Source organism: Silurus meridionalis, chromosome 12 (genome assembly GCF_014805685.1).
Source record: "Silurus meridionalis isolate SWU-2019-XX chromosome 12, ASM1480568v1, whole genome shotgun sequence".
NCBI lineage: Eukaryota > Metazoa > Chordata > Actinopteri > Siluriformes > Siluridae > Silurus > Silurus meridionalis.
The window spans coordinates 22,620,370-22,641,599 of NC_060895.1; the positions used below are offsets into that span (position 1 = coordinate 22,620,370).

Sequence of the window (21,230 nt, forward strand, 5' to 3'; positions counted from 1 at the left end):
TTTAAACGTGGAATATGAAGGTGCGAGCGAGCTGACGTGCCCAACACACTTTATTACAGCCACTTTGAAAAACCATACCCTGCTCCTGGTCTGCTTCTGCGTTCAGTCCGCAAGTCCGAGGCTCCAGGCAGCATTTTTAGTGCTTTCAAGATAAAAATTGCTCTCGCTCCGAAGGTGGAGTAAGGACAGCAGTTTTAAAAGGAGCCTTGCGTGTTTCAACCCCGTAATTTCGTCTGCCGGACAAATGAGTCTTTTGAAAGAAAAACATGGCGGTCGTAAATGTGGCCTGACCGCATGCACCCAGGACGATGTTGACAAATGTTTGTTCAACTGGACGTCTCATACCAACATTCTCTATTTTTTTTTTTTTTTTTTTTTTTGCAAGGCGTGTTTGTGTTTGCCAAGTTTTTTTCTTTAACATTAGTCTTCATTTTGCAGTCAGTCCCTTCACAAAGTTGTCCATCCAGGGTCTGGAAAAAACTCTTGAGGAACCATTCACAAATTTATTGCTTTCCTTTAGGTTGCAGCTCTTTTATGTATCTCAATCCAGACCTTTTTCTATCCCAGGGATCGCCAAACTACAGCCCACGGGCCAAATACGGCCTGCCTCTATATTTGGAATGATGCTTTTTTTAATAGGCTATACATCTCTTTAAAAGTAATGTTTTTTTTGTCCATATGGTGCCGAACAAAATAATAAACTAATCTAGCATTAAAAATCATAAAAGAATCTACACAATAATACCGGTAGTCACTCCGACCCATATCTTTTACTCATACAGACAGAACGCTTTTAAAGAAAGGGAAAATGATGTGGCCCTCACAGAAAAAAGTTTGGGGACCCCTGATCCATTAATCCCATGTCATGAAACCTTTTTCTCATTGCTTTCTTTGTGTTCTCCAGGATCTCGTCTGCGTCAGGAGGACTCCCCGCCTCGCATCGTGGAGCATCCATCCGACCTGATCGTGTCCAAGGGCGAACCGGCCACCCTGAACTGCAAGGCCGAGGGGCGCCCCGCGCCCACAGTGGAGTGGTACAAAGATGGCGAAAGGGTCGAAACGGACCGGGACGACTCACGCTCGCACCGCATGCTCCTTCCCACCGGTTCTCTTTTCTTCTTAAAAATAGTCCACGGCCGTCGGAGCAAACCGGACGAAGGCTCGTACGTCTGCGTGGCCCGCAACTACCTCGGAGAAGCCGTGAGCCACAACGCATCACTGGAAGTTGCCAGTAAGTTCTTGGCTTCTTTTCAAAGCTATTCCTTTATGTCTGGGAATAATGGTGTTGCTTATCGAGGCCTCTTCGCGAGCGATAGCTTTTCCCCAGGGGCAGTACTGAAACCAGGTCTCTGACCCTCGTGCCCATGCTCTGAATGCAGGCGAGGTTCTAGCTCCTTTCGTCTGAATGGTAAAGGGTTTCCGGTTTCCTCCCGGGGGCCAGGCGCTCAATGGGCTCAGTGAGTTGGATAAATCTAGAGATGGGCAGGAAGTGCTCGCATTGGTGGGTCTGCGTGCCGATCCTGGTGGATACAACACACCAGGCTCCAGGAGTTCTTAAAGGAGCTCAATGGGTAGTCAGGAGTCATTAGAGATACTAATCCTCTCACACAGTTAGTGTTCGGGCAGCGTGAGAGGAAACATTGCAGTGCTGGCCAAAAACGAGGTTGCTATATAGCAAAATCTTTAATGTCTGAGGGTTGTGGAGGAAGTTGTAAATGCGGACACCAGGTTTGGATGTGTTTTGTTTTCTGGATGAGTGTAAAACATCTAGGACGATGAGGAAATAATATTTTTGTTTTCTTTCAATAATAGATACTGTGTTTGGGGTAAGATTTTGAAAGTAACCCAAACATAAAGCGAAATGAGTTTTTTGATTGGACATTTCAATATTAGGTCTGAATCCTTTGCTTTGCTGGAGATGTAAAATTTTTTGTCTTTAATCGTAATATCTCAGAGAGTGCAAATGTTTTTCTCACCCCAAAACATGTTCATCGCAAAAAGCCCTTAAATATCACGACCAATTGTTGCACATTTTGCCAACTGAATTTGTTCGTGAATAAAAAAATTTTGAACGTATTATTAATTCAAATATATGTTTTGCTGTGAGGAAGTACCTTCTTTATAGAGTTGACAACTATCAATCTTTTTTTCTTTTGCTGCCATTTTTGACAAAAAGTCTCACATTTGGCTTTCTCTGTGCAACCGCTTGGCGTACCGTATCTTTAACTCGAAAGAAGCGAATGGGGAGGAGGGGGGCAGGGGGGGCAGTAGTCTCGGATACCAGCCGCTTTACGAGTGTGCCCAGAGGCTGTCACCGAGGCTCTTGCTGTAATCTAATCGACCTGGCAGCAGAGTTTGGAAGGAACGCCAGACTGCTTTTGAGTTTCAAGTGGAATGTGCGACATTGGCATCGGCTCCTCGGTGGGCAATGTTTCAGTTCTTTAATCACCTGCTCTCCGAGTTCCTGAGTAATATTCACCTGATTAGCGCCACTAAGTGCTGAGTACTTGCTGGTGAACTTTTTGGTAAAGTCAACTAAGTCGTGACACCAAGCAGAATTAATTTTACAAGGCAGAAGGTAGGAAGTGCTGGTTCATTTCTAGAATTTCTGACTGCGAAATTTCAGATTTTATAATACAGGAGTTTAAAATAAGCAAAACATTGCATTTGATAGAGTGAATATTTTCAATTATTACACAGAGGGAAGTATTAGCTTAGTGTTGAAGGCTCTGGGTTACTGATTGGAAGATCGGGGGTTCAAGCCCCAGTATTGCCAAGCTGCGACTCTTGGGGGCCCTTGTTTAAGGCCTTTAAAATCTCTGTGCTCCAGGGTCTCTCTGACCCCAGCTATGCTGACCCCTAGATATGCGAATAAATAATTTCACTGTGCCATAAAGTAGATGTGAAAAGTTTTGATCACATTTCTTTCTGAGTGAAAAGTGGCTGGTGAGAGAGCGACCTGATAGCTCTGATAGCAGGAACTCGTCTTCATGTAACAATATGTCCTTACATCTGTAAACATACAGAACCATTTGTTCATAGTCATTTGCACTACTATTGTACTAGTCTTTTTCTCTTTGGTTTGAATAACTGTCTAATTGTTATGTAATCTCTTTATAGTCACCTGATGTTCACGGGAAGTCTTTAAAAAAAAAAGTCTAAAATTTAAAAAATCCTTAAAAAAAAGCCTTAAAAGTCTTAAATTCACAGTCAGCATTCACATTTGACAAATCTTTTGGCCAACCGTCTGCTCAAACCCAACCCAGTGGTACATTGAATTCTCTTTGAAGCCAAGCATTGAAGCCCAGAAACTACAGACTTGCGATGCAGACATTTCCAGCTCCTTTTTTTTCTTTTCTATCTTTTTTCATCTCGAAATGCCAAAGATATTTGCAGAGTATAATGAGTATCTCTGGAGGGATCACAGACATCCGTGCGGTCGGTTGCAATCATAACTTGCCATATTTTCCAGATTATATTTTGTCCCTGCTTGGACCCAGTAGGAGTATTGGCAAGTCTGAGAGCTAAAAACAGTGGTGCTGAAAAGCAGATGATCTCCAGTCCAGCAGATGATCTCCAGTGCCTGAATTTCAAATTATAAGTGTGTGTGTGTGTGTGTGTGTGTGTGTGTGTGTGTGTGTGTGTGTGTGTGTGTGTGTGTGTGTGTGTGTGTGTGTGTGTGTGTGTGTGTGTATGTATATATATATATATATATATATATATATATATATATATATATATATATATATATATATATATAATGTTTTTTTTTTTTTTTTTTTTTAGTGTAAGACAGTTTGGCCAGAAGACAGGGATCACGACACGGCTGGCTTCTGGGACACTTATTTTGTACAAGGTTCAAACGGGACCATAATGGCACAGTGTCAAAGCTCAGAAGCCCTGGCCGTGTGTTTCCGACCCCTCTTAAAGCCCCACCCGCTCCATTACCCCCGGCCACCCTGTGTAATTATGTTGCCCGAGCAACCGGTGTTGGAAAGCCTTTGTAGGAATGTAGCATACATCCAGAGCTCTGTGATTTTCTACAATGGTTTAATTGTAGACTACAGGAGCAATGCGTTTTTCTCAAGACATTTCCATGACCTTTGTTTGTTGTCATATGTGGGGTTTTTTTTTTCCTTCAAAAAATAAAAACAACCCACCAAAACAGCCTGGTAATGATTTATAGAATGTTTTTGCACTCCTTCTTGCCAGAACACCTTGTAGAAATGAGGTCCTTTAAAAACCTCTGTGTTCAGAAGCCTATTTAGGTTTGAAAGACTTTGGCCTGCTTTGGTAGGCTAGGTTCATTCACGTTCAGTTTCAGCATCTTGGGGTGTATCACGATAACCACCTTCTGGATCTGTAGCTGTATTTGGGTTTAAACCTTGATAAGTCCTTTTTTTAATTCAAAATGAAAAACTAAATATACAAAAATAAAAATAAGACGGGTCTCTCAAAATGAACGTCATTTGTTTCCTTTTTAGAAAAATGTACATATTTATTGGCAAAATTGCACACAAGTATATCTGTGAAAACTAAACCTATTTAGTGCATTGAATTGCAATACTACATCAAAATGCAAATAGGAATATATAAATAAAATAATAACAAAAATATTAAAATAAATGTAAAATGACTTTTAAAAAGTGAAACGCACTCTACAGTGTTTTCCGTTATGTTTTAGTTTGAAATTAACTTTGGAAACTTTGACGTTTTCTTTGCCCTGGATCTTCCCCTCGCTGTTTTTTCCCCGTTTTTCATTTTGTATTTACCTGTCCAGAGCGCTCCAGAGGTTAGCGGGTGGTGCGTCAGTATTAATGGTCCGTGGGCAAACCCAAAGTGTAGTGTAGTTAAATGAACTAAACAAAGCATTGAGGTAGATAATTTCAGGTTGAATTACTCAAGTTACTCAAGGAATCGTTTCAGCCCTTGTTTAAACTATAAAAAATACCTGTGTTTTCTTGGAGATCAAAGTAAGTGAATTTTAGCTCGACAGTTTCAGCTGCATCATTCTTGATATCGAATTTTGGTGGTTTTCTGCCTACGATATGTTCAAACAACCTGATTATTATTATTTAAGATATTAAACATTTTTGTCTAATTTCCACCACGATGACCCGGCAGATACTAGGGATGAATGAACGAATGATTATAATGACCCTATATTGCCATGTAAGCTTCATACCCGAGTTGAGTCCAAATCCCAGTCCTAAACCACAAGTCTATTCTCAACTGTGACCCATTCCTGCAGGCATTTTAACAAAAATCTATAGTACTCCATATCTGTCTTTGTATTCATTTAGACCGTAGGTCTCCAACCACCAGGTCGTGACCTAGTACTGGGCCATGGATGAATTGCTATCGGGTCGTGAGAACCTTCTGAGGGAAAATCCGTATAGATATGAGGCTGTATTATTTATTGTGCGTTTTGCCACAAAGATAATTACTATAGTTGGTAATTACCAAAGATAAATCTCATTATTTTCTAAGTAATATATGTTCATAGTGTTATGGTGAGCTGTTATGGAGAGTGTGGCTATGTGGCGATTTTATGTAATATAAATGTTGAAGACATCAAATGATTTTAAATAAAGTGCTTGGTTTAAATAAAAAATCTAATATATAAAAAATAATATAGAATAAATCAAATTTATGCAATACACGTTTTATTAAATTGATTAAATTAAGTCAACCGAATAAATATGCCCAAATTAAATTGAATAAATGGAAAATTAAATTATATAATTTATATTTGTTAGACCACATTTGGGTAATGCAGTTGTGTAGGTGTGTGTGTTTTGCATTTAACATTCTTTAACAAATGTCTATATTTAAGAAACATATAAGAGTGTTCTTTATTTATTCGGTCAAATAATTTATTCCATCCATCCTTCATTTATTCACTCACAGATTTGTCAGGAATTTCTCCTTTTAAAAGAAATTCTTGATGTTCATAAAACACAAAAGTATCCTAAGACTGTCATAAAAATGTTGGCAATGAAAGGAAATGGCAGCGATTTCTTTTTTTTAATATTTCAAAATATAAAAAATCTGCCCCCCCGACCTCCCAACACACCTCTCCAGCTGGTCCCCCGGAATGTTTTCCAAAATTTGCATTTATTTTTATTACGTTTGGCATTTTGATGCCATTATCCAGAGTGATTTACATCCGAGCAGCTGAGGTTTAAGGACCTTGCTGAAGGGCCCAGCAGTAGTGTGGGAATTCGAACTGACAACCTTCTGGACAGAAGTTCAATATCTTAACCACTGTGCTACCAGGTCCCCCAAATGAAAATGGTTTCATGGATTTCAAAAGTTTAGAGGCCTCCAGATTTATGTTATTTCTTGGTTCTGAAAATCGTGTATATAAAAACATGTTCGTATTTGATTCTAATCACATTTCAGTGCAACAGGTTTCTTTTGTCTTTTCTACACCCAAGATGAACTTTCGTTTCTGTACGAGTTATCCTCTGTTTATGCGTTTCCTTTATATCTAATACTCAGCATCTGTTATGTGTCACGGATTGTTGCCGAATAATAGCCTTCCGCTGGATCAAAAGTTTAAGGAGCAGGGTTTGTAAGAGAAGAAGGGGTAAGAGAGGAGTGCGAGCTCGCTCTTATCCGTTATGCTCACCGTTGAACCCCCCTGGCTGAAGGCTACATGACGCAATGGGTAGCGTCAGCCTGTGTTTTGGAGGATGACTGATGCGCCTGTCGAGCGTCTTCGTCTCTGAAACAGCTGCGAAAATGGCGATCAAAGAACTTTTGTTTGACCCGTGTAAAATAGGATTTCCAGAGAACCTGAAGAGTCTGCTTTTTTTCCAACTTTTTTTTTTTGACGGATGAGTAAAGTTGTAAAGTAGTCATTTCACGATCTGATAGTGCTGCCCTTTTTTTTCCTCCCCTGTCCCTGGAAAGGCAATATTGTGGTTCCGGGCGCACTAAATCAGGCGAGTCATTCAACTCTGGTAAGTCTCTTGGAAGTTGTTGCATATCAAAGAAGCTATTAATAACAGCGTACTTCAGATGGGAGACTGAGAAGGGAAGAAATGGACATGCTGATAGGTCTAACCACTGATTATGTCTTTCTTGTCCCGTGTGAGAAGTGATGGGATTCTCCAGTGAGGTTAATTGTACAGTATATTGTGCTAAATGGACTACAGGTTACGGCTGATGCCAGAACATGTAGGGACAAGTAGTGCCAGAGTGACGATGGTTACGACAGTCATGCGACAAAATTGTAGAAATATTTTTCGTTTCGCGTGGCAGGCAAACGTAGCAACGTATATACAGTACTATACTTTGGGTTGCTGCCTTTGAGATGCCTTACTCTCGCAGCGATCAACAAAGTTCACTTGTCTTGGTGTTAGAGCTTCTTTTTTCTTTGGTGTTTCGAGGCCTAATTGTAGTTTTTGTCTCTTTTATTTTTATCGGCGGCGCTGGACAATGAAACAAAACGGTACCGATTGGTCTTATCGGCTACAGGTGCCCTTCTTAACGCTCATATGGTGGTATCAAAAGGTTTTGAGACTAGTTTTGTAACACACCAAAAGATCGCTGCACAAGGCTGCATGCACAGTCACAGGGAGCACCGACCTTCAGAAGTCAGTGTGCTAAAAGACATCGTCCTGTGTACATCCTGTGTACTCGTCACTTGATTTTTTTGCTGATAACATGGTCTCACTTCTGCACCCACCCTACCCACCAGAATTGGCCCCTGCGGACTTTGCCCTCTTCCTGAAGATGTAGATTCAGGCTTGCCATTTTCGGAGATCCAGCGCGAATCGCAGAAGGTGCTTGACGCGCTTTGAAAAGAAGACTTCCAGGACACATTTCAGAAGGAGTGCTGTCTTGCTGTGTTAGGAGACTATTTTAAAGGTGACAGTTTAGGGTTGCACAAGCCAGTGCACTTTTAGTGCCAGTTCCAAGCCCAGATTAATAGGGAGGGTTGCGTTAGAAAGGGCATCCAGCGTAAAAACATGTGCCAAATCGGACATGCGGATCATGAATACGGATGATCAGCTGTGGCGACCGCTAATGGAAGAAGCCGAAAGAAGAAGTTTGTAAACGTAGATAAAGTAGTTTTTTTTGTAAACAGAGCTAGTCTCGAAACTTTTTGATATCACCTCGTATATATACATGTACAAATATATAGTTTATACATTACCATGCTGTAAATTGCTCTGTTTGCTAAATTATGTATGTAATTTGTTGAATTATTAAAATATGATTGTACTACTCCATGCTGATCACCATTCTTTAAGACTCCTGGGTTGGCCAGGCCATGTCTCAACTTATAATATTTTCAAGTTACGATGGGGTTCATAGAAACGCATCTTCATCATAGCTTTAGTATACATACTTTTTTTGCAGAGATACTAGGTTTTGAGGTGGAGATATTAGCTTATGAGCTGGAGATATTAGGTTATGAGCTGGAGATACTAGGTTAGAAGATTTTTCTATCTAGTGGTGATGAATACGGTATAAAATGTAATTAAAGTTTTGCATGGCAGGCAAACATAGCAGCGTATATGTGGTGCGACACATTGAGATGCTCAGATGTTGACTCCTTCGGTGACAAATCTCATGAAGGCCAATTTTTCAACAAAATGGCATTTTTAGCTGAGCCGGAGATGCCGTGACTGGAAGGATAAAGAGAAAGTCTACAGACATTTATGCTAAAGTTCATTGCTGCATTGCTTCATCAGCTCCCTTTCTTCCATGTTCTGGAATTTAACCGTGACTATGTGCAATGTTTAAACCCCGGAGTAGATTAACATGTCAGTCTACCAGAATAAATGATCCGGAGGGTGATATTTTACCAGGAAAAATGGCATTCTGTAACTTTAAGCACAGTTAAGCAACACCAGGAAGAACATTTAGCAAAAGTTTAGAAAAGGACAGGAGATATGCCTGAAGCTATTGGACACCATGGGAATCACCAGCAGACATGGAGAATGCATCATCATAAGGTACCAGTCATAAATGAGTGAAGGTGTTGTAAAAGTAAATCCCACCAAATCCCATGCTTTTGTTAGGTGCTGATCGAGTGGAGTTACACTTTTAAGTACCTTCAGTTCCCTGAAAAGTTTCCTGTCAACATTTGTTTCAGTTGTGTTTTATGAGCCTAATAAACTCCTATAAAGAAACTTTTCTTTCTTAAGAGGAATTAATTCTTATCACTCGTTCCTACTTCTGATTCTTCAAGCCATAGTTTAATTAGTTTTCATCGGGACGGTTCAGCGAGCAGTGATTATTGATTGCAGGAAAAAGTAGAGAAGCATCAGCACAGATTTAAACACGTTGATTTGTTTTTTCTAGTGCCATATAAAAAGGTATGCAAGCCCGTTTCTGCCACATGAAAAAACCTGTTTTTCCGAGAATTGCCGGAAATAACGTCAGGGTTGCCAGAAATAACATTGGGATTACCAGAAATAACGCCGGGGTTGCCAGAAATAACGTCGGGATTATAAGAAATAACGTCAGGATTGCCAGAAATAACGCCGGGGTTGGCAAAAATTTTGTCGGGATTATAAAATATAACGTCAGGATTGCCAGAAATAACGTCGGGATTACCAGAAATAACGCCGGGTTGCAAGAAATAACGTCGGGATTATAATAAATAACGTCCGGATTGCCAGAAATAACGCCGGGGTTGCCAGAAATTATGACGGGATTATAAGAAATAATGTCAGGATTGCCAGAAATAACGTTGGGAGTGCCAGAAATAACGTTGGGATTATAAGAAATAACGTTGGGATTATAAGAAATAACGTTGGGATTATAAGAAATAACGTTGGGATTGCAAGAAATAACGTCGGGATTGCCAGAAATTACGCCGGGGTTGCCAGAAATTACGTCGGGATTATAAGAAATAACGTCGGGATTGCCAGAAATAACGTCAGGATTATAAGAAACAACGTTGGGATTATAAGAAATAACGTCGGGATTGCCAAAAATAACATCAGGATTATAAGAAATAACGTCAGGATGATAAGAAATAATGTTGGGATTGCCAGAAATAACGTCAGGATTATAAGAAATAACGTCAGGATTATAAGAAATAACGTCGGGATTATAAGAAATAACGTCGGGATTGCAAGAAATAACGTCAGGATTATAAGAAATAACGTCGGGATTATAAGAAATAACGTCGGGATTGCAAGAAATAACATGGGGATTGCCAGAAATTACGCCGGGGTTGCCAGAAATTACATCAGAATTAACGTCAGAATTATAAGAAATAACGTCGGGATTATAAGAAATAATGTCGGGATTATAAGAAATAACATCGGGATTATTTGAAACATACAAGAGTGCACTTGTAAATTTAAACCCCAAAATGTTGTGCAATTTAGCAACAGCAGCAATCGAGTAGGTGTGCAAAACAGCATGTGAACAGTTATAGTTATAAAATAATAATAGAATATGGGTGGTGCTGAAGAGATGGTGTGTGTGCATTTAAATGAGTATTGAGTGTGTGTTTGAGTTCAGATTTGTAGCAGTTCAGTAAAACAGTTGAGTGAGTGTGTGTGTGTGTGTGTGTGTGTGTGTGTGTGTGTGTGTGTGTGTGTGAGAGTGTGTGTGTGTGTGTGTGTGTGTGTGTGTGTGTGTGTGTGTGTGTTTCAGTTCCAGTTCAGGTCTGTTTGTTAAGGAACCTGATGGCTTGAGGGAAAAATACTGTTGTACAGTCACTTGAGTGGAAAAAATTGTTGCACAGTCTGGATGTGAGGCCCGAATGCTTTGGAACCTCTTTCCCGATGGTGGAAGGGGGAAAAGTGTGTTTGGCTTTGCGGATGCATCCTCGACGGTGCAGTGTCCAAACCAGGCAGTTCTGCAGCTGCTTAGGGTGCTCTCGATGGTCCCTATGTGTCATAAACAGGCTTCCATAATGAGGACATTTCTGTTCTTAACAAATCCAGTCCCAAAAATGGTTCAAAATTAGAAGCCAGAAGACATCTGTTCCTGTCCCCATATTATCAGCATCTGGCTCCTTTTAATTGTTTGGCGAGTTCTTGGGTGAGTGTCTAATTTAACAGCATGGACCTTAGCTGAAGATGGACGTAAAATCAGACAAAAAAAAGATTTCATGGTGTTTAATTACAGTGGAGGGGAATTACTGACAGACCTCCTGGAATGAAAGATAAAAAGCCAGAAAAAAATGCCAGAGGGAAGAGTTCGGCTTATTTGCTCTTGTCAAACTTGTCATTGCCGCTTCTATTTTATGTCCTTAATGGACCTGAAATCCATGTGACCCATTTACAAGGCAGAAAAAGTCCCCGGAGCGTCGAGCTGACATTAGTGTGTTGTGTTGAGCTCAGCATGCTAAGGCAGTACCGAAATATAGAACACCTGGTGTCTTTGTTTATGGGACCTCATAACTCTGGCCCACGTCCCAGCATCGGCATGCTAAAATAAAAAAAACCAATAAACATCCGAAGAACTAATTGCTCTTGAAAATGCGTTTTAAATTTGGTATTAACGGTGTGTTACCGGTTCCACAGGAGGTCACAGCCATTTGTGGTCTCTGGATCACTGGTGGGGGATTTGGGATGGTGCCAGCTGCCCTCAATCCCTCCCTCCCGTTCTGCCCTGCTGTGGCTGTGTCAGAAAATAGAGAGAAGGTCAGGCAAGAGAGAGACAAGTCTGTATGCTGACATGGAAAGAAGAGCAGCATGAAGTCTTAGTACTTTCACTTTTGCTGCTTTGTTGTGCTATCGTGGTGGAGAAAGATCTCATGCTGCTCAAGTCACGGGCTGGCAAAGACGAAGGACGGATTTGAGGAAGGGTAAAAGGGTTCAGTGCAGTCATGAAGGACAGAACACTGGGTGGATGGGTGACATGTTTGAGGGTGATAGTACTGACTTGTCAAGCAAGGGGCCGTGTGTCTGAGGGAAGACTGCATAGTTTAGGCATCATGTTAGTCTTGAAACAGGGTGCCCTGGTCAAGCTGCAGCGTTGGCCTTCAAAATAAGCTTGCTGTATCATGGCTGAGCCTGCTGACAAGCTGCTATATTTAAAGAACAGAATTTCACTGTACTCTGCTGTCTTCTCTCTGAAACACGGCGACTAATTGGAGAAGGTTCAATCCTATTGTTGAGAAGGACTACATTTTTGTTTACGTATACGGCAATCGGCAGATTCCCTTATCAGGAGAGGCCCTACCACTAGACACTACTTCAGAGACTCCGCATGGCATGAACTTTAACCTCTGAGTATTTAGATTTTTTCGTAAGAGGTAACGTCACTTGTTCCACAGGAATTCTTAGCTGCTCGCAGATATGCCTGCCTAATTTGCAGCACAATCAGCTGATTAATCGGTCGACCTCTAATACAAATGCTCACTCCTGGTTCTGTTTTAAGTCAATTTGGGGTATTCCTGATTTGACAATCTACCCCTGAAGACATGTTTCTGGTCTAATAGCGTTCTACCTTCATCACAAAATCAGACAGGCCATTTAAACGGGGTATGCACACGGGTGGGGCAAGAGTCAATTCTAACTCATAAAAGAGCAGACTACAAAGGAGCAGAGCCCATGAAAGACCTGTTTAGGAAAGAGAATTGTTTGAAGATAAGATGGAGGTGGATCTCATGTTAGCCCCTTGGTAATTAGACAGCTGAGATTTATGATTCCGTCAGAATAAAGGAAGAAGAGACCCACCCACCCATCTACCTACCCACCTACCTACTTTCCTACCAGCCAGCCCGGTGCATCTGGGGCCCCTTTTCATGCTTCTTAGCATGGCTTTGATCACAGGAAATTTGCGGTATCTTGAGGCATGGAAGGCTCACTCGGACTTGCTGTGGTTTTTAGACCATGTGGCACATTGTTTGCCGTCCAGTCTGACCCATATTTGCAGCTCAAAAAAGAGAACCTCATTGACCAGAATCTGGATTTAGCCTCTTCCTAACTTGTATACTTCTGTGCTCATATCAAACACCTCGTATAGCCCGCACTATTGAATGGTCGTTTCGCAGTGGGCTGCGGCGAGCTACGGCCGGTTTCCTCTCGACCAACCTCCATTTGCGATAAACACCAATTGTAAAGGCTCTTCTCAGCTGGAGAGCTCAGATAGGAAGTGTCGCTCTTGACTGAAGAGCCAAGCTATTAGGCCGCCCACTGCTTCTAATCTCTTTACGTTTGGTTGCAGGGTCTTGGGGCACCCATGAGGCTGTTTTTCTTTTCTTTTTTTTTTTTTTATATCAGTGTATGATGCAGTTCTGCTCCGCTAGACTGAAGTGGTTAATAGTGCAAGCGTAAGCTGTTGCTCGAAGCCTTTCAGCCGTCCTGATAACGGCCAGGACGGATTAAAAAGGTATGTGGATGTGGAAGAACGTAAAGGGTTTGGGGCTGTTTTTTTATATGGAGTTTGAGGTGAACTTTCACAGCATTTTTTGTTTGTTTGTTTGTTCATCATCAATAACATATTTTTATTTTTCCTATAAATTTTTTTACACATTTTCTGGAGCAGTGTTAATGTGGCTTATCGGATAGTGAGGCTACTCGAATCATCATTTTGTGCACAAGCTGTGGTAATATCTGTAGCATTATTAGCTGGGTAGAGAGAAAACAAGCAAAACAAAGATTTGTTTTTATTACATGGGCTCATCAAGGAAAGTATTGGGGCAGAGCTAGCCTGAAGATACTTTGAGTGTGTGTTGGTATTCTTTGGTCTTTTGCTTTCTTTTCCTATGTTTCTTTCTTATATAAAGTTTTGGACAGATGAGACAGTGATTATATGTTGAGACAAGCCAAACATGTTCTGATTTTGCCATTAGCATGATCATAAATCTTTTGAACAAAATACTTCCTCAGATTATTCTAACAGGGCACGCATACACACGCACACACACACACACACACACACACACACACACACACACACACACACACACACCACAGACACACACACACACACACACACACCACAGACACACCACACACACGCGGCATTCACATACTTTGTCTCTTCGTGCTCTCTTTGAAAAGGGCGTGGCAGAGAAACTGTAGCGTTCCTTTGCATCCAAAAACCAGACAAAGAACGAAAGAAAAACCAGGACAGAGACCGGGCGAGAATTCTAGAGGAAGAGTAAAAAAAGAACGGTGTGAGAAAAGAGGCGAGGAGGAGAAAAGATGTAGTCTGAGAGGAGCTTTCTCTGGTTTCTGGTTGTTTTGGTGTGACTGAGATCCGGGCCATCTGGTGTTGTCATAAAAACATTTTCCGAGTCATCATAGTGTCTGTGCAATAATTTACCCTCACGAAGAGTCGGGTACTGAACTACTGAACCCAATTCAATACAGGACATCTGTCCATGTCTCTCTCTTTCTATCTGTCTTTCTCTTTCTCACGGTGTCTCACTCTAGATACCTTTCTAAATATCTATATCTCTCTCTGTCTATCTTCTGTCTTTATATTTATGTCTGCCTTTTTATTTCTCTCTTAATAGTTCTTACACTCTTACACTCTTAGTCTCTTTCTCTCTCTCTCTCTCTCTCTCTCTCTCTCTTTCTATATATATATATATATATATATATATATATATATATATATATATATATATATATATATATATATATATCTTCTGTCCATCTCTCCATATATTTACCCTCCTCTCTCTTTCCTCTATTTCTCTGACTGTCTCTTCCTCTCTCTGTTTGTCAGTATCTCTTTCTCCTTCTTTGTATTTATCTGTCTTTCTGTCTCTCTGTATTTCTCACTGTGTCTCTCTCCCTGTTGTTTTATTTATCTGTCTGTCTCTGCCTACCTTCCTTTATTTCTACTAGTTCCATCTATCTCTCTCTCTCTCTCTCTCTCTCTCTCCTCTCTCTTTCTTACTCTCTCTAAATGATACGTGGAGAATGAACTGTCAGTGTAAAATGAAATAATCGCCCGTCCTTTATTTTTACCCTTCACCGTTAGAGCAGGTCATGTGACCTGTGTGCAGTGCAGTGGAAACACAGCTGTCCTTGCTTTGTGCAACTGCAAGGTTCATCACATATGGTGTGTGTGTCTGTGTGTGTGTGTGTGTGTGTGTTACTGAAACACTCCTGCTCCGAGTCTCATTAGGCCCTTTCCAATGGGATTAAAAGACTGCCGACTCGGCAGGTGCCTCGCTAACTTCATTCCAGCCACTGTTCAGGAGCTATAATAGCTTATCGATTGGCTGACAGAGATGCAGCGGGCCGCTGCGGACGTATGCCAACGGAGACGAGAAGTTAATCCGCACTCAACGCGCAGCGGGAATTCGATCGCAACGCCGCCGAACTTCATCACCGTCACGCCGACGTGCAACGATGCGAGATCTGGAGATCACCATCTGCTGTCTGAGTGGATTTATTAAGGAGACCATGACAATTGTATGTACATGACTTAATAGAGATCATCACAACTTTTTCATTATCCTATTGAAGTCTTTTAGAAAGCAAAAGGCTGGTATAGACCTTTGCAGCGTAACAAGACTGGGATAGATCTACGAGTTGATCAGCACGTTTTGAGTTTACATTCATGCGAATACTGAGCAACAACCAACGGGAATAAAGACGGCAAAGCGCCACATGCTGATTTGTTGTACAAATCTGAACGGCTGATAAACGGTATCATGGCAACCTAGTAGTACAAACTAGAGGTCAATCGATTTATCTGTTTTGCCGATTCATCGGCACCGATAATCGATTGCAGGAACCATCAGCAAAAATCTGATAGTTTTTCCGGGTTGCTTAATACACTACAAGAGCAGCCTCTAGAGTTGAATCACTGATGTCAGGTGCTGTTTATTTTGTAGTGTCTTTTTTTATTATTATAATAATATATTTTTTTTAATTTTGGATGTAAATGTTATGATGTATTTGGAATGTTGCTTTTTTTCAGTTGAAATGCATTTCTTCTATTTTCCTCAATATTTATTAATATAATTAATACATTTGTATTTCTTTTAGCACATTTTCATGATTCAGTGTTATATATATATATATATATATTATAATTAAAATAAAATTTAGTTGATAAATCAGTTATTGGCAAGTATGATCCAACCTAGCAATTTATATCGGTACCCTGTCCAATCCTTAATATCGAAATTGGTCCACCTCTTGTAGAAATGCCTGCTGGTGACATTATATAATGATAATAGATTTTTGTGCACATACCCTAAATCTAGCTCACTGCTAATCAGCAAGGTGATTAGCTTTGTGGGTAATGTAGGAAAATGTCATCCAGCGTTAACCAACCAAAATAAACACTAATGATTAATATGCAAATCAGTCTTGGCAGATTTCCTCTAGTGATAAAGAGACTCCAGGAAGTGTGATCTCGAGGAACATTAGGAAACCAAGTGACATATCTGCTGATTTGCTTCAGACTCTTCTACACCTAGCATGAGTGTAGCTATAAAACGCAACAACTAGCGCTTGTATTAAAGGTCAAAGTAATTAGGGTGCACTCGCGTTTTCTTTGAGAGAAGGCGTCGATGGAACCTGACAGACGTGTTCGGGTGAAGCGTGTGGGTTTTTTTTCCTGTACGCACTTGGATCTAGTTCACGCAGAGCTAATTTTGTCCGCGCGATGTAACCTCCATCTGCTGAAATGAGGGTGAACTTGTGCTGCACCGTCCTCTTCTCAGCAAGTATCTGGCCTGCACATCTCTCCCACAGTTATTACTCTCTGCAGGGTGTGTGTGTGTGTGTGTGTGTGTGTGTTCTCATATGAGCTGCGCTCTGTTAGCTTGCCCTAGCTTGAACACCTGGAAAGTCCACATCTTGCTTTTGTTCTTCACGCAACGTTTAGTGTGTTAGTCTGAATTCCGAGCGCCCGGGTCACTCTGTCCTCCAGTACTGAGAAGGTGCAAGCAACGAGTATAAATCACCATAATAAAAAATTCTGGAGGGGGAATTTGTGATGGAGAACTTCGGGAGGTGGAGTTTGAATGCTTGTGATGGAGAGCATGAGGAGGTGGAGTTTATGATGGAAGGTTGTGATCGAGAGTGTAAGGAGGTGGAGTTTCTGATTGATAGCTCTGATGGAGAACTTCGGAGGTGGAGTTTGTGATGGAAGGTTGTAATGGAGAGTGTGAGGAGGTGGAGTTTGATGGAAGCTGGTGATTGAGAACTACAAAAGGTGGACTTTGTGATGGATGGTTGTAATAGAGAGCGTGAAGAGGTGGACTTTGTGAATGATGGTTCTGATGGAGAACTTTGGGAGGTGGAGTTTGTGATGAAAGGTTGTAATGGAGAGTGTGAGGAGGTGGAGTTTGATGGAAGGTGGTGATTAAGAACTTCAAAAGGTGGAGTTTGTGGTGGATCATAAGAATTGGAGATGTGGTACAATGCTGTGATGGACAGCATGAGGAGGTGGAGTTTGTGGTACAATGTTGTGATGTGAGCAGGACGAAGTGACGGTTGTGGTGGGCCGTGGTGATGGAGACCATAAGAAGGTGGAGTTTGTGATTGATAGTGGAGCATTGCAGGTGAAGAGCATCGCAAGTGAAATTGGTGATACCGTCTGTGATAGAGAGCATGAGTAGGTGAAATTTGTGACAGACGAGTGTGATGGAGAGTGTAAAGAGGTGGATTTTGTGACAGACAGCTGTGATGCAGAGTATTCAGAAGTGGGGTTTGTGATCGACAGCTACTATTAGGCGATGCCCCGAATCCTTTCAGACCTCTCAAAGCTCTCCCTGAGGCCCTTGTGGTGCTCTGGCAAACCTCATCCTGTCTGCACGTTAATGGCCGCTTGACTTGGGGGTAAACAGAGTGAGATGGTGCAAGATGGAGAGACTGAGCAGACAGACCTTGACCTCTTCTTTTGATACATGAGGCACTCAATGGGTCGTTCTTCATCTAGGAGGCACAGAGAGCCTAGAGACCTTTCTATCACCCCTACGAAGAAAACAAAGTCTCCTCTTAACACCTCACGACCACAGACACAGATCTGCAAACACTTTAATAACTATTTACAATATATTACAAAATGAAAAAGATTTAGAAGGATTTTATTTTTTTTACTAATACATTTTTTATATATAAATTTTTAGCAATTTTTTACACCAATTTTGTAAATAATAATAATATTTATTATTATTATTATTATTATTATTATTATTATTATTATTATTATTATTATTATTATTTGTATTATCTTATAGGTCTTATGGTTTTCCAATATACTACCACCTATTATTACTGCTACTAATATATAATAAATTTATTATAAATATATATACATTTTGATTTTATTAATTTATATAAATAAATAAATATTTGTAAACAAAAAAAAATGTATAGTAACCCGTTGATCAAAATCTTTTCAGATCTTTCTTTGGTGTGATTTTTTTATTTCCATGCAAATTCATCACCCTATCTAGTATTCAAATGTTCATAATATTGACCTTTTTTGGGTTGGACTCATTCAATAAATATAATTAAAAATGTTTAAACATTTTTAATCCTGTATAATCTATTTCTAAGGATTTTTGTTGTCTATTTATTTATTGTTCATTTATTTATTTTTCAGGAGAATGTTGAATCAGGAGTGTTAAAATGCTCACAAAACATTTATAGTAATATAAAAAAAATATTAAAATAAATGATTATTTATGTAAAATTATTTAAATTTTTTTAAATATCTTATCCATGTTTTTACCAATGCACAAAAAATTACAAATATATTTTATTTCAATTAAAAAATATATATTATCCATGAAATCATTTGTTCAACAGATACACAAATATTACTATTAGAAAAAATTCTTAATCGAATTATCAGTATTTATTTATATTCATTTCCAATTTTTCTTCCCCATCAGTGTTCCCGAGCGTCTGAATGAGATTTATTTAACATGATGTTTTATGGACATATTGTTTGGCTCTGGATTTATGAACCAGATACGCAATATGCAAATACAACTCTCAGAAAGCAGGAGGGAAAATCTAATTGGCTAGAAAAAAGCAAAAGAAAAAAAAAAGGAGAAAGCTTTGAGAAGACAGGAGCAGAGAGCAGTGTGTCCTGGCCATGATAAGAAGACAGGTGCTTTCCTGCCTGCTTAAAGAGCTAGCGACAGTTGCCAACTGTGTGTGTGTGTGTGTGTGTGTGTGTGTGTGTGTGTGTGTGTGTGTGTGTTTGTGTGTGTGCAAGAGTGTGTTGACGGTGTGTCTTTGTGGTCCTGCCAGCTGAAACATGTCCCAGCAGACCCATCTTGTCATCAGTGTCTCCTGCGTTTCATCTTGTTGCTGTATGCGAGTTTCGGAGCTCAGGCTGGGGTTTTGGCGTTTTCCCAGCAAATTCCCAACCTGACCGCGTTGATGTCTAACACCAGATCCTGTCAGGGAGGAGCACAGGAAGAAACCCCAGGCTAAGTGCTGATGTGAACAAGGATTTGAAGGGAAGTTTTAACACGCTTTTGGCTAGTTAAGACTTCGCTCCTGAATTGGGCGGAGTCTTTGATCCTGAGGTGGGCGGAGCCTTTGTTTCTGAGGTGGGCTCAGTTTTTGCCCCTGAGGTAGGTGGAGACTTTGCTCCTGAGATCAATGGAGTCTTTGCTCCTGAGGTGGGAGGAATTTTTGCTCCTGAGGTGGGCGGAGTCTTTGTTTTGAGGTAGGCAGAGTCTTTGCTCCTTAGGTGAAATCTTAACTCATGAGGTGTTGTCTTCACTCCAGGGGAGTTGTCTTCACTCATGAGGTGGTGTCTTCACTCCCGGGGGCGGTGTCTTTACTCCCGGGGCGGTGTCTTCACTCCAGGGGTGGTGTTTTCACTCCCAGGGCGGTGTGTTTACTCCCAGGGCGGCGTCTTCACTCCCGGGGCGGTGTCTTCACTCATGTGGTGGTGTCTTCACTCCCGGGGCGGTGTCTTCACTCATGTGGTGGTGTCTTCACTCCCGGGGCGGTGTCTTCACTCCCGGGGCGGTGTCTTCACTCATGTGGTGGTGTCTTCACTCCCGGGGCGGTGTCTTCACTCCCGGGGCGGTGTCTTCACTCCCGGGGCGGTGTCTTCACTCCCGAGGCGGTGTCTTCACTCCCGGGGCGGTGTCTTCACTCCCGGGGCGGTGTCTTCACTCCTGAGGCGGTGTCTTCACTTCCGAGTCAGATCGGTTCTGTGGGATTGCTGGAACCTTAACAGTAAATGAAGCCCTGTAGAGATTATAAATGAGGACAGGCTATGTTTGGATTCGGAGAACTTTACTAGTGTTTAAACATGGCCTCTGTCTTTGCCGGAGAGACGACGGCACAAAAGAGACGTACGCTCTTATTTGCTCCTGGCAAACACAACCCCGGCCCTCCCTTTGTGCCTCCACACACACCCAGGCCTCCCTTTACAGTCGAGTTAAGCATTGCAGTCATGTGGAATCCAGCTATTCATCTGCAAAAGGCTTTCCACTAAATTCGGAACGTGTTTGTGGGAAATTATGTTCATTTCATCATTAACGAGAACATTATTGAGATCCGACAGCATGTCAAGGACGCTCAAATTTTTTTACACCAATCTTCACATATCATGGAGTTTGCTTTGTGCACAGGAACATAGTGATGCTAAAACACGGTTTGGGCTTAAAACAGAGTGATAATGAACCTCATACTGGTGCTATGGTATGGGGGGAACATTCTTTAGCCTATTTATTGTGCCTTTTATCTATAATTTTTATTAATTCATAGTTACATTTAACGATACAGGGGTGGAACATCTATGGAATAAAGGCGGTTCTTGTTCTCAATTAGCTTATAGGAACTATGAGGATCTCACACACACACACATACACACACATACACACACATAAAAGATACACCATTACCTTTGATTGTTGCAAAATCCTGACTGAAGTCTCCTTCCCTAAAACGTTTTTGAACGTAAGTATAGTTGCCATGGAAACGATAACACATTCGAACAAGCGCATTATATTATAAATTAATCAACTCCACAAATTTTGCAAATACGAAGCTGACTTGTTTTTCATGCCTGCGTAACCAGTCTTTTTTTTTTTTCTTTAAAAAACATCAATGTTCATTGCAGTGATTTGATTACACTCTCTCACGTCGCTCTTTCGTCCCTAATCTCTCATTTACAACACTCGAGACCCTTATTAAGCTTAGCTCCGCTCCGCTGAACGCCGTCTTATCGCTTCTGCAGACCGCCGAGCCCCAGTCCCTTCTATTACGCTCTTATTCATCCAAATATGCTCTGTGCTAACTTTTTTTTATTAGTATTTTTTGATCCAGCCCGTGCTGACTTAATGCATAAAT

General features: G+C 41.0%; 1 protein-coding gene across 1 annotated transcript in view; it reads left to right on the forward strand.

The window, feature by feature from the left end:
* robo1 (roundabout, axon guidance receptor, homolog 1 (Drosophila)) overlaps positions 1 to 21,230 on the forward strand; it is a 285,171-nt gene that overhangs the window by 152,691 nt on the left and 111,250 nt on the right. The window contains 1 exon segment of the mRNA XM_046862548.1: positions 905 to 1,231. Within this exon segment, the coding sequence (XP_046718504.1) occupies positions 905 to 1,231 (327 nt within the window).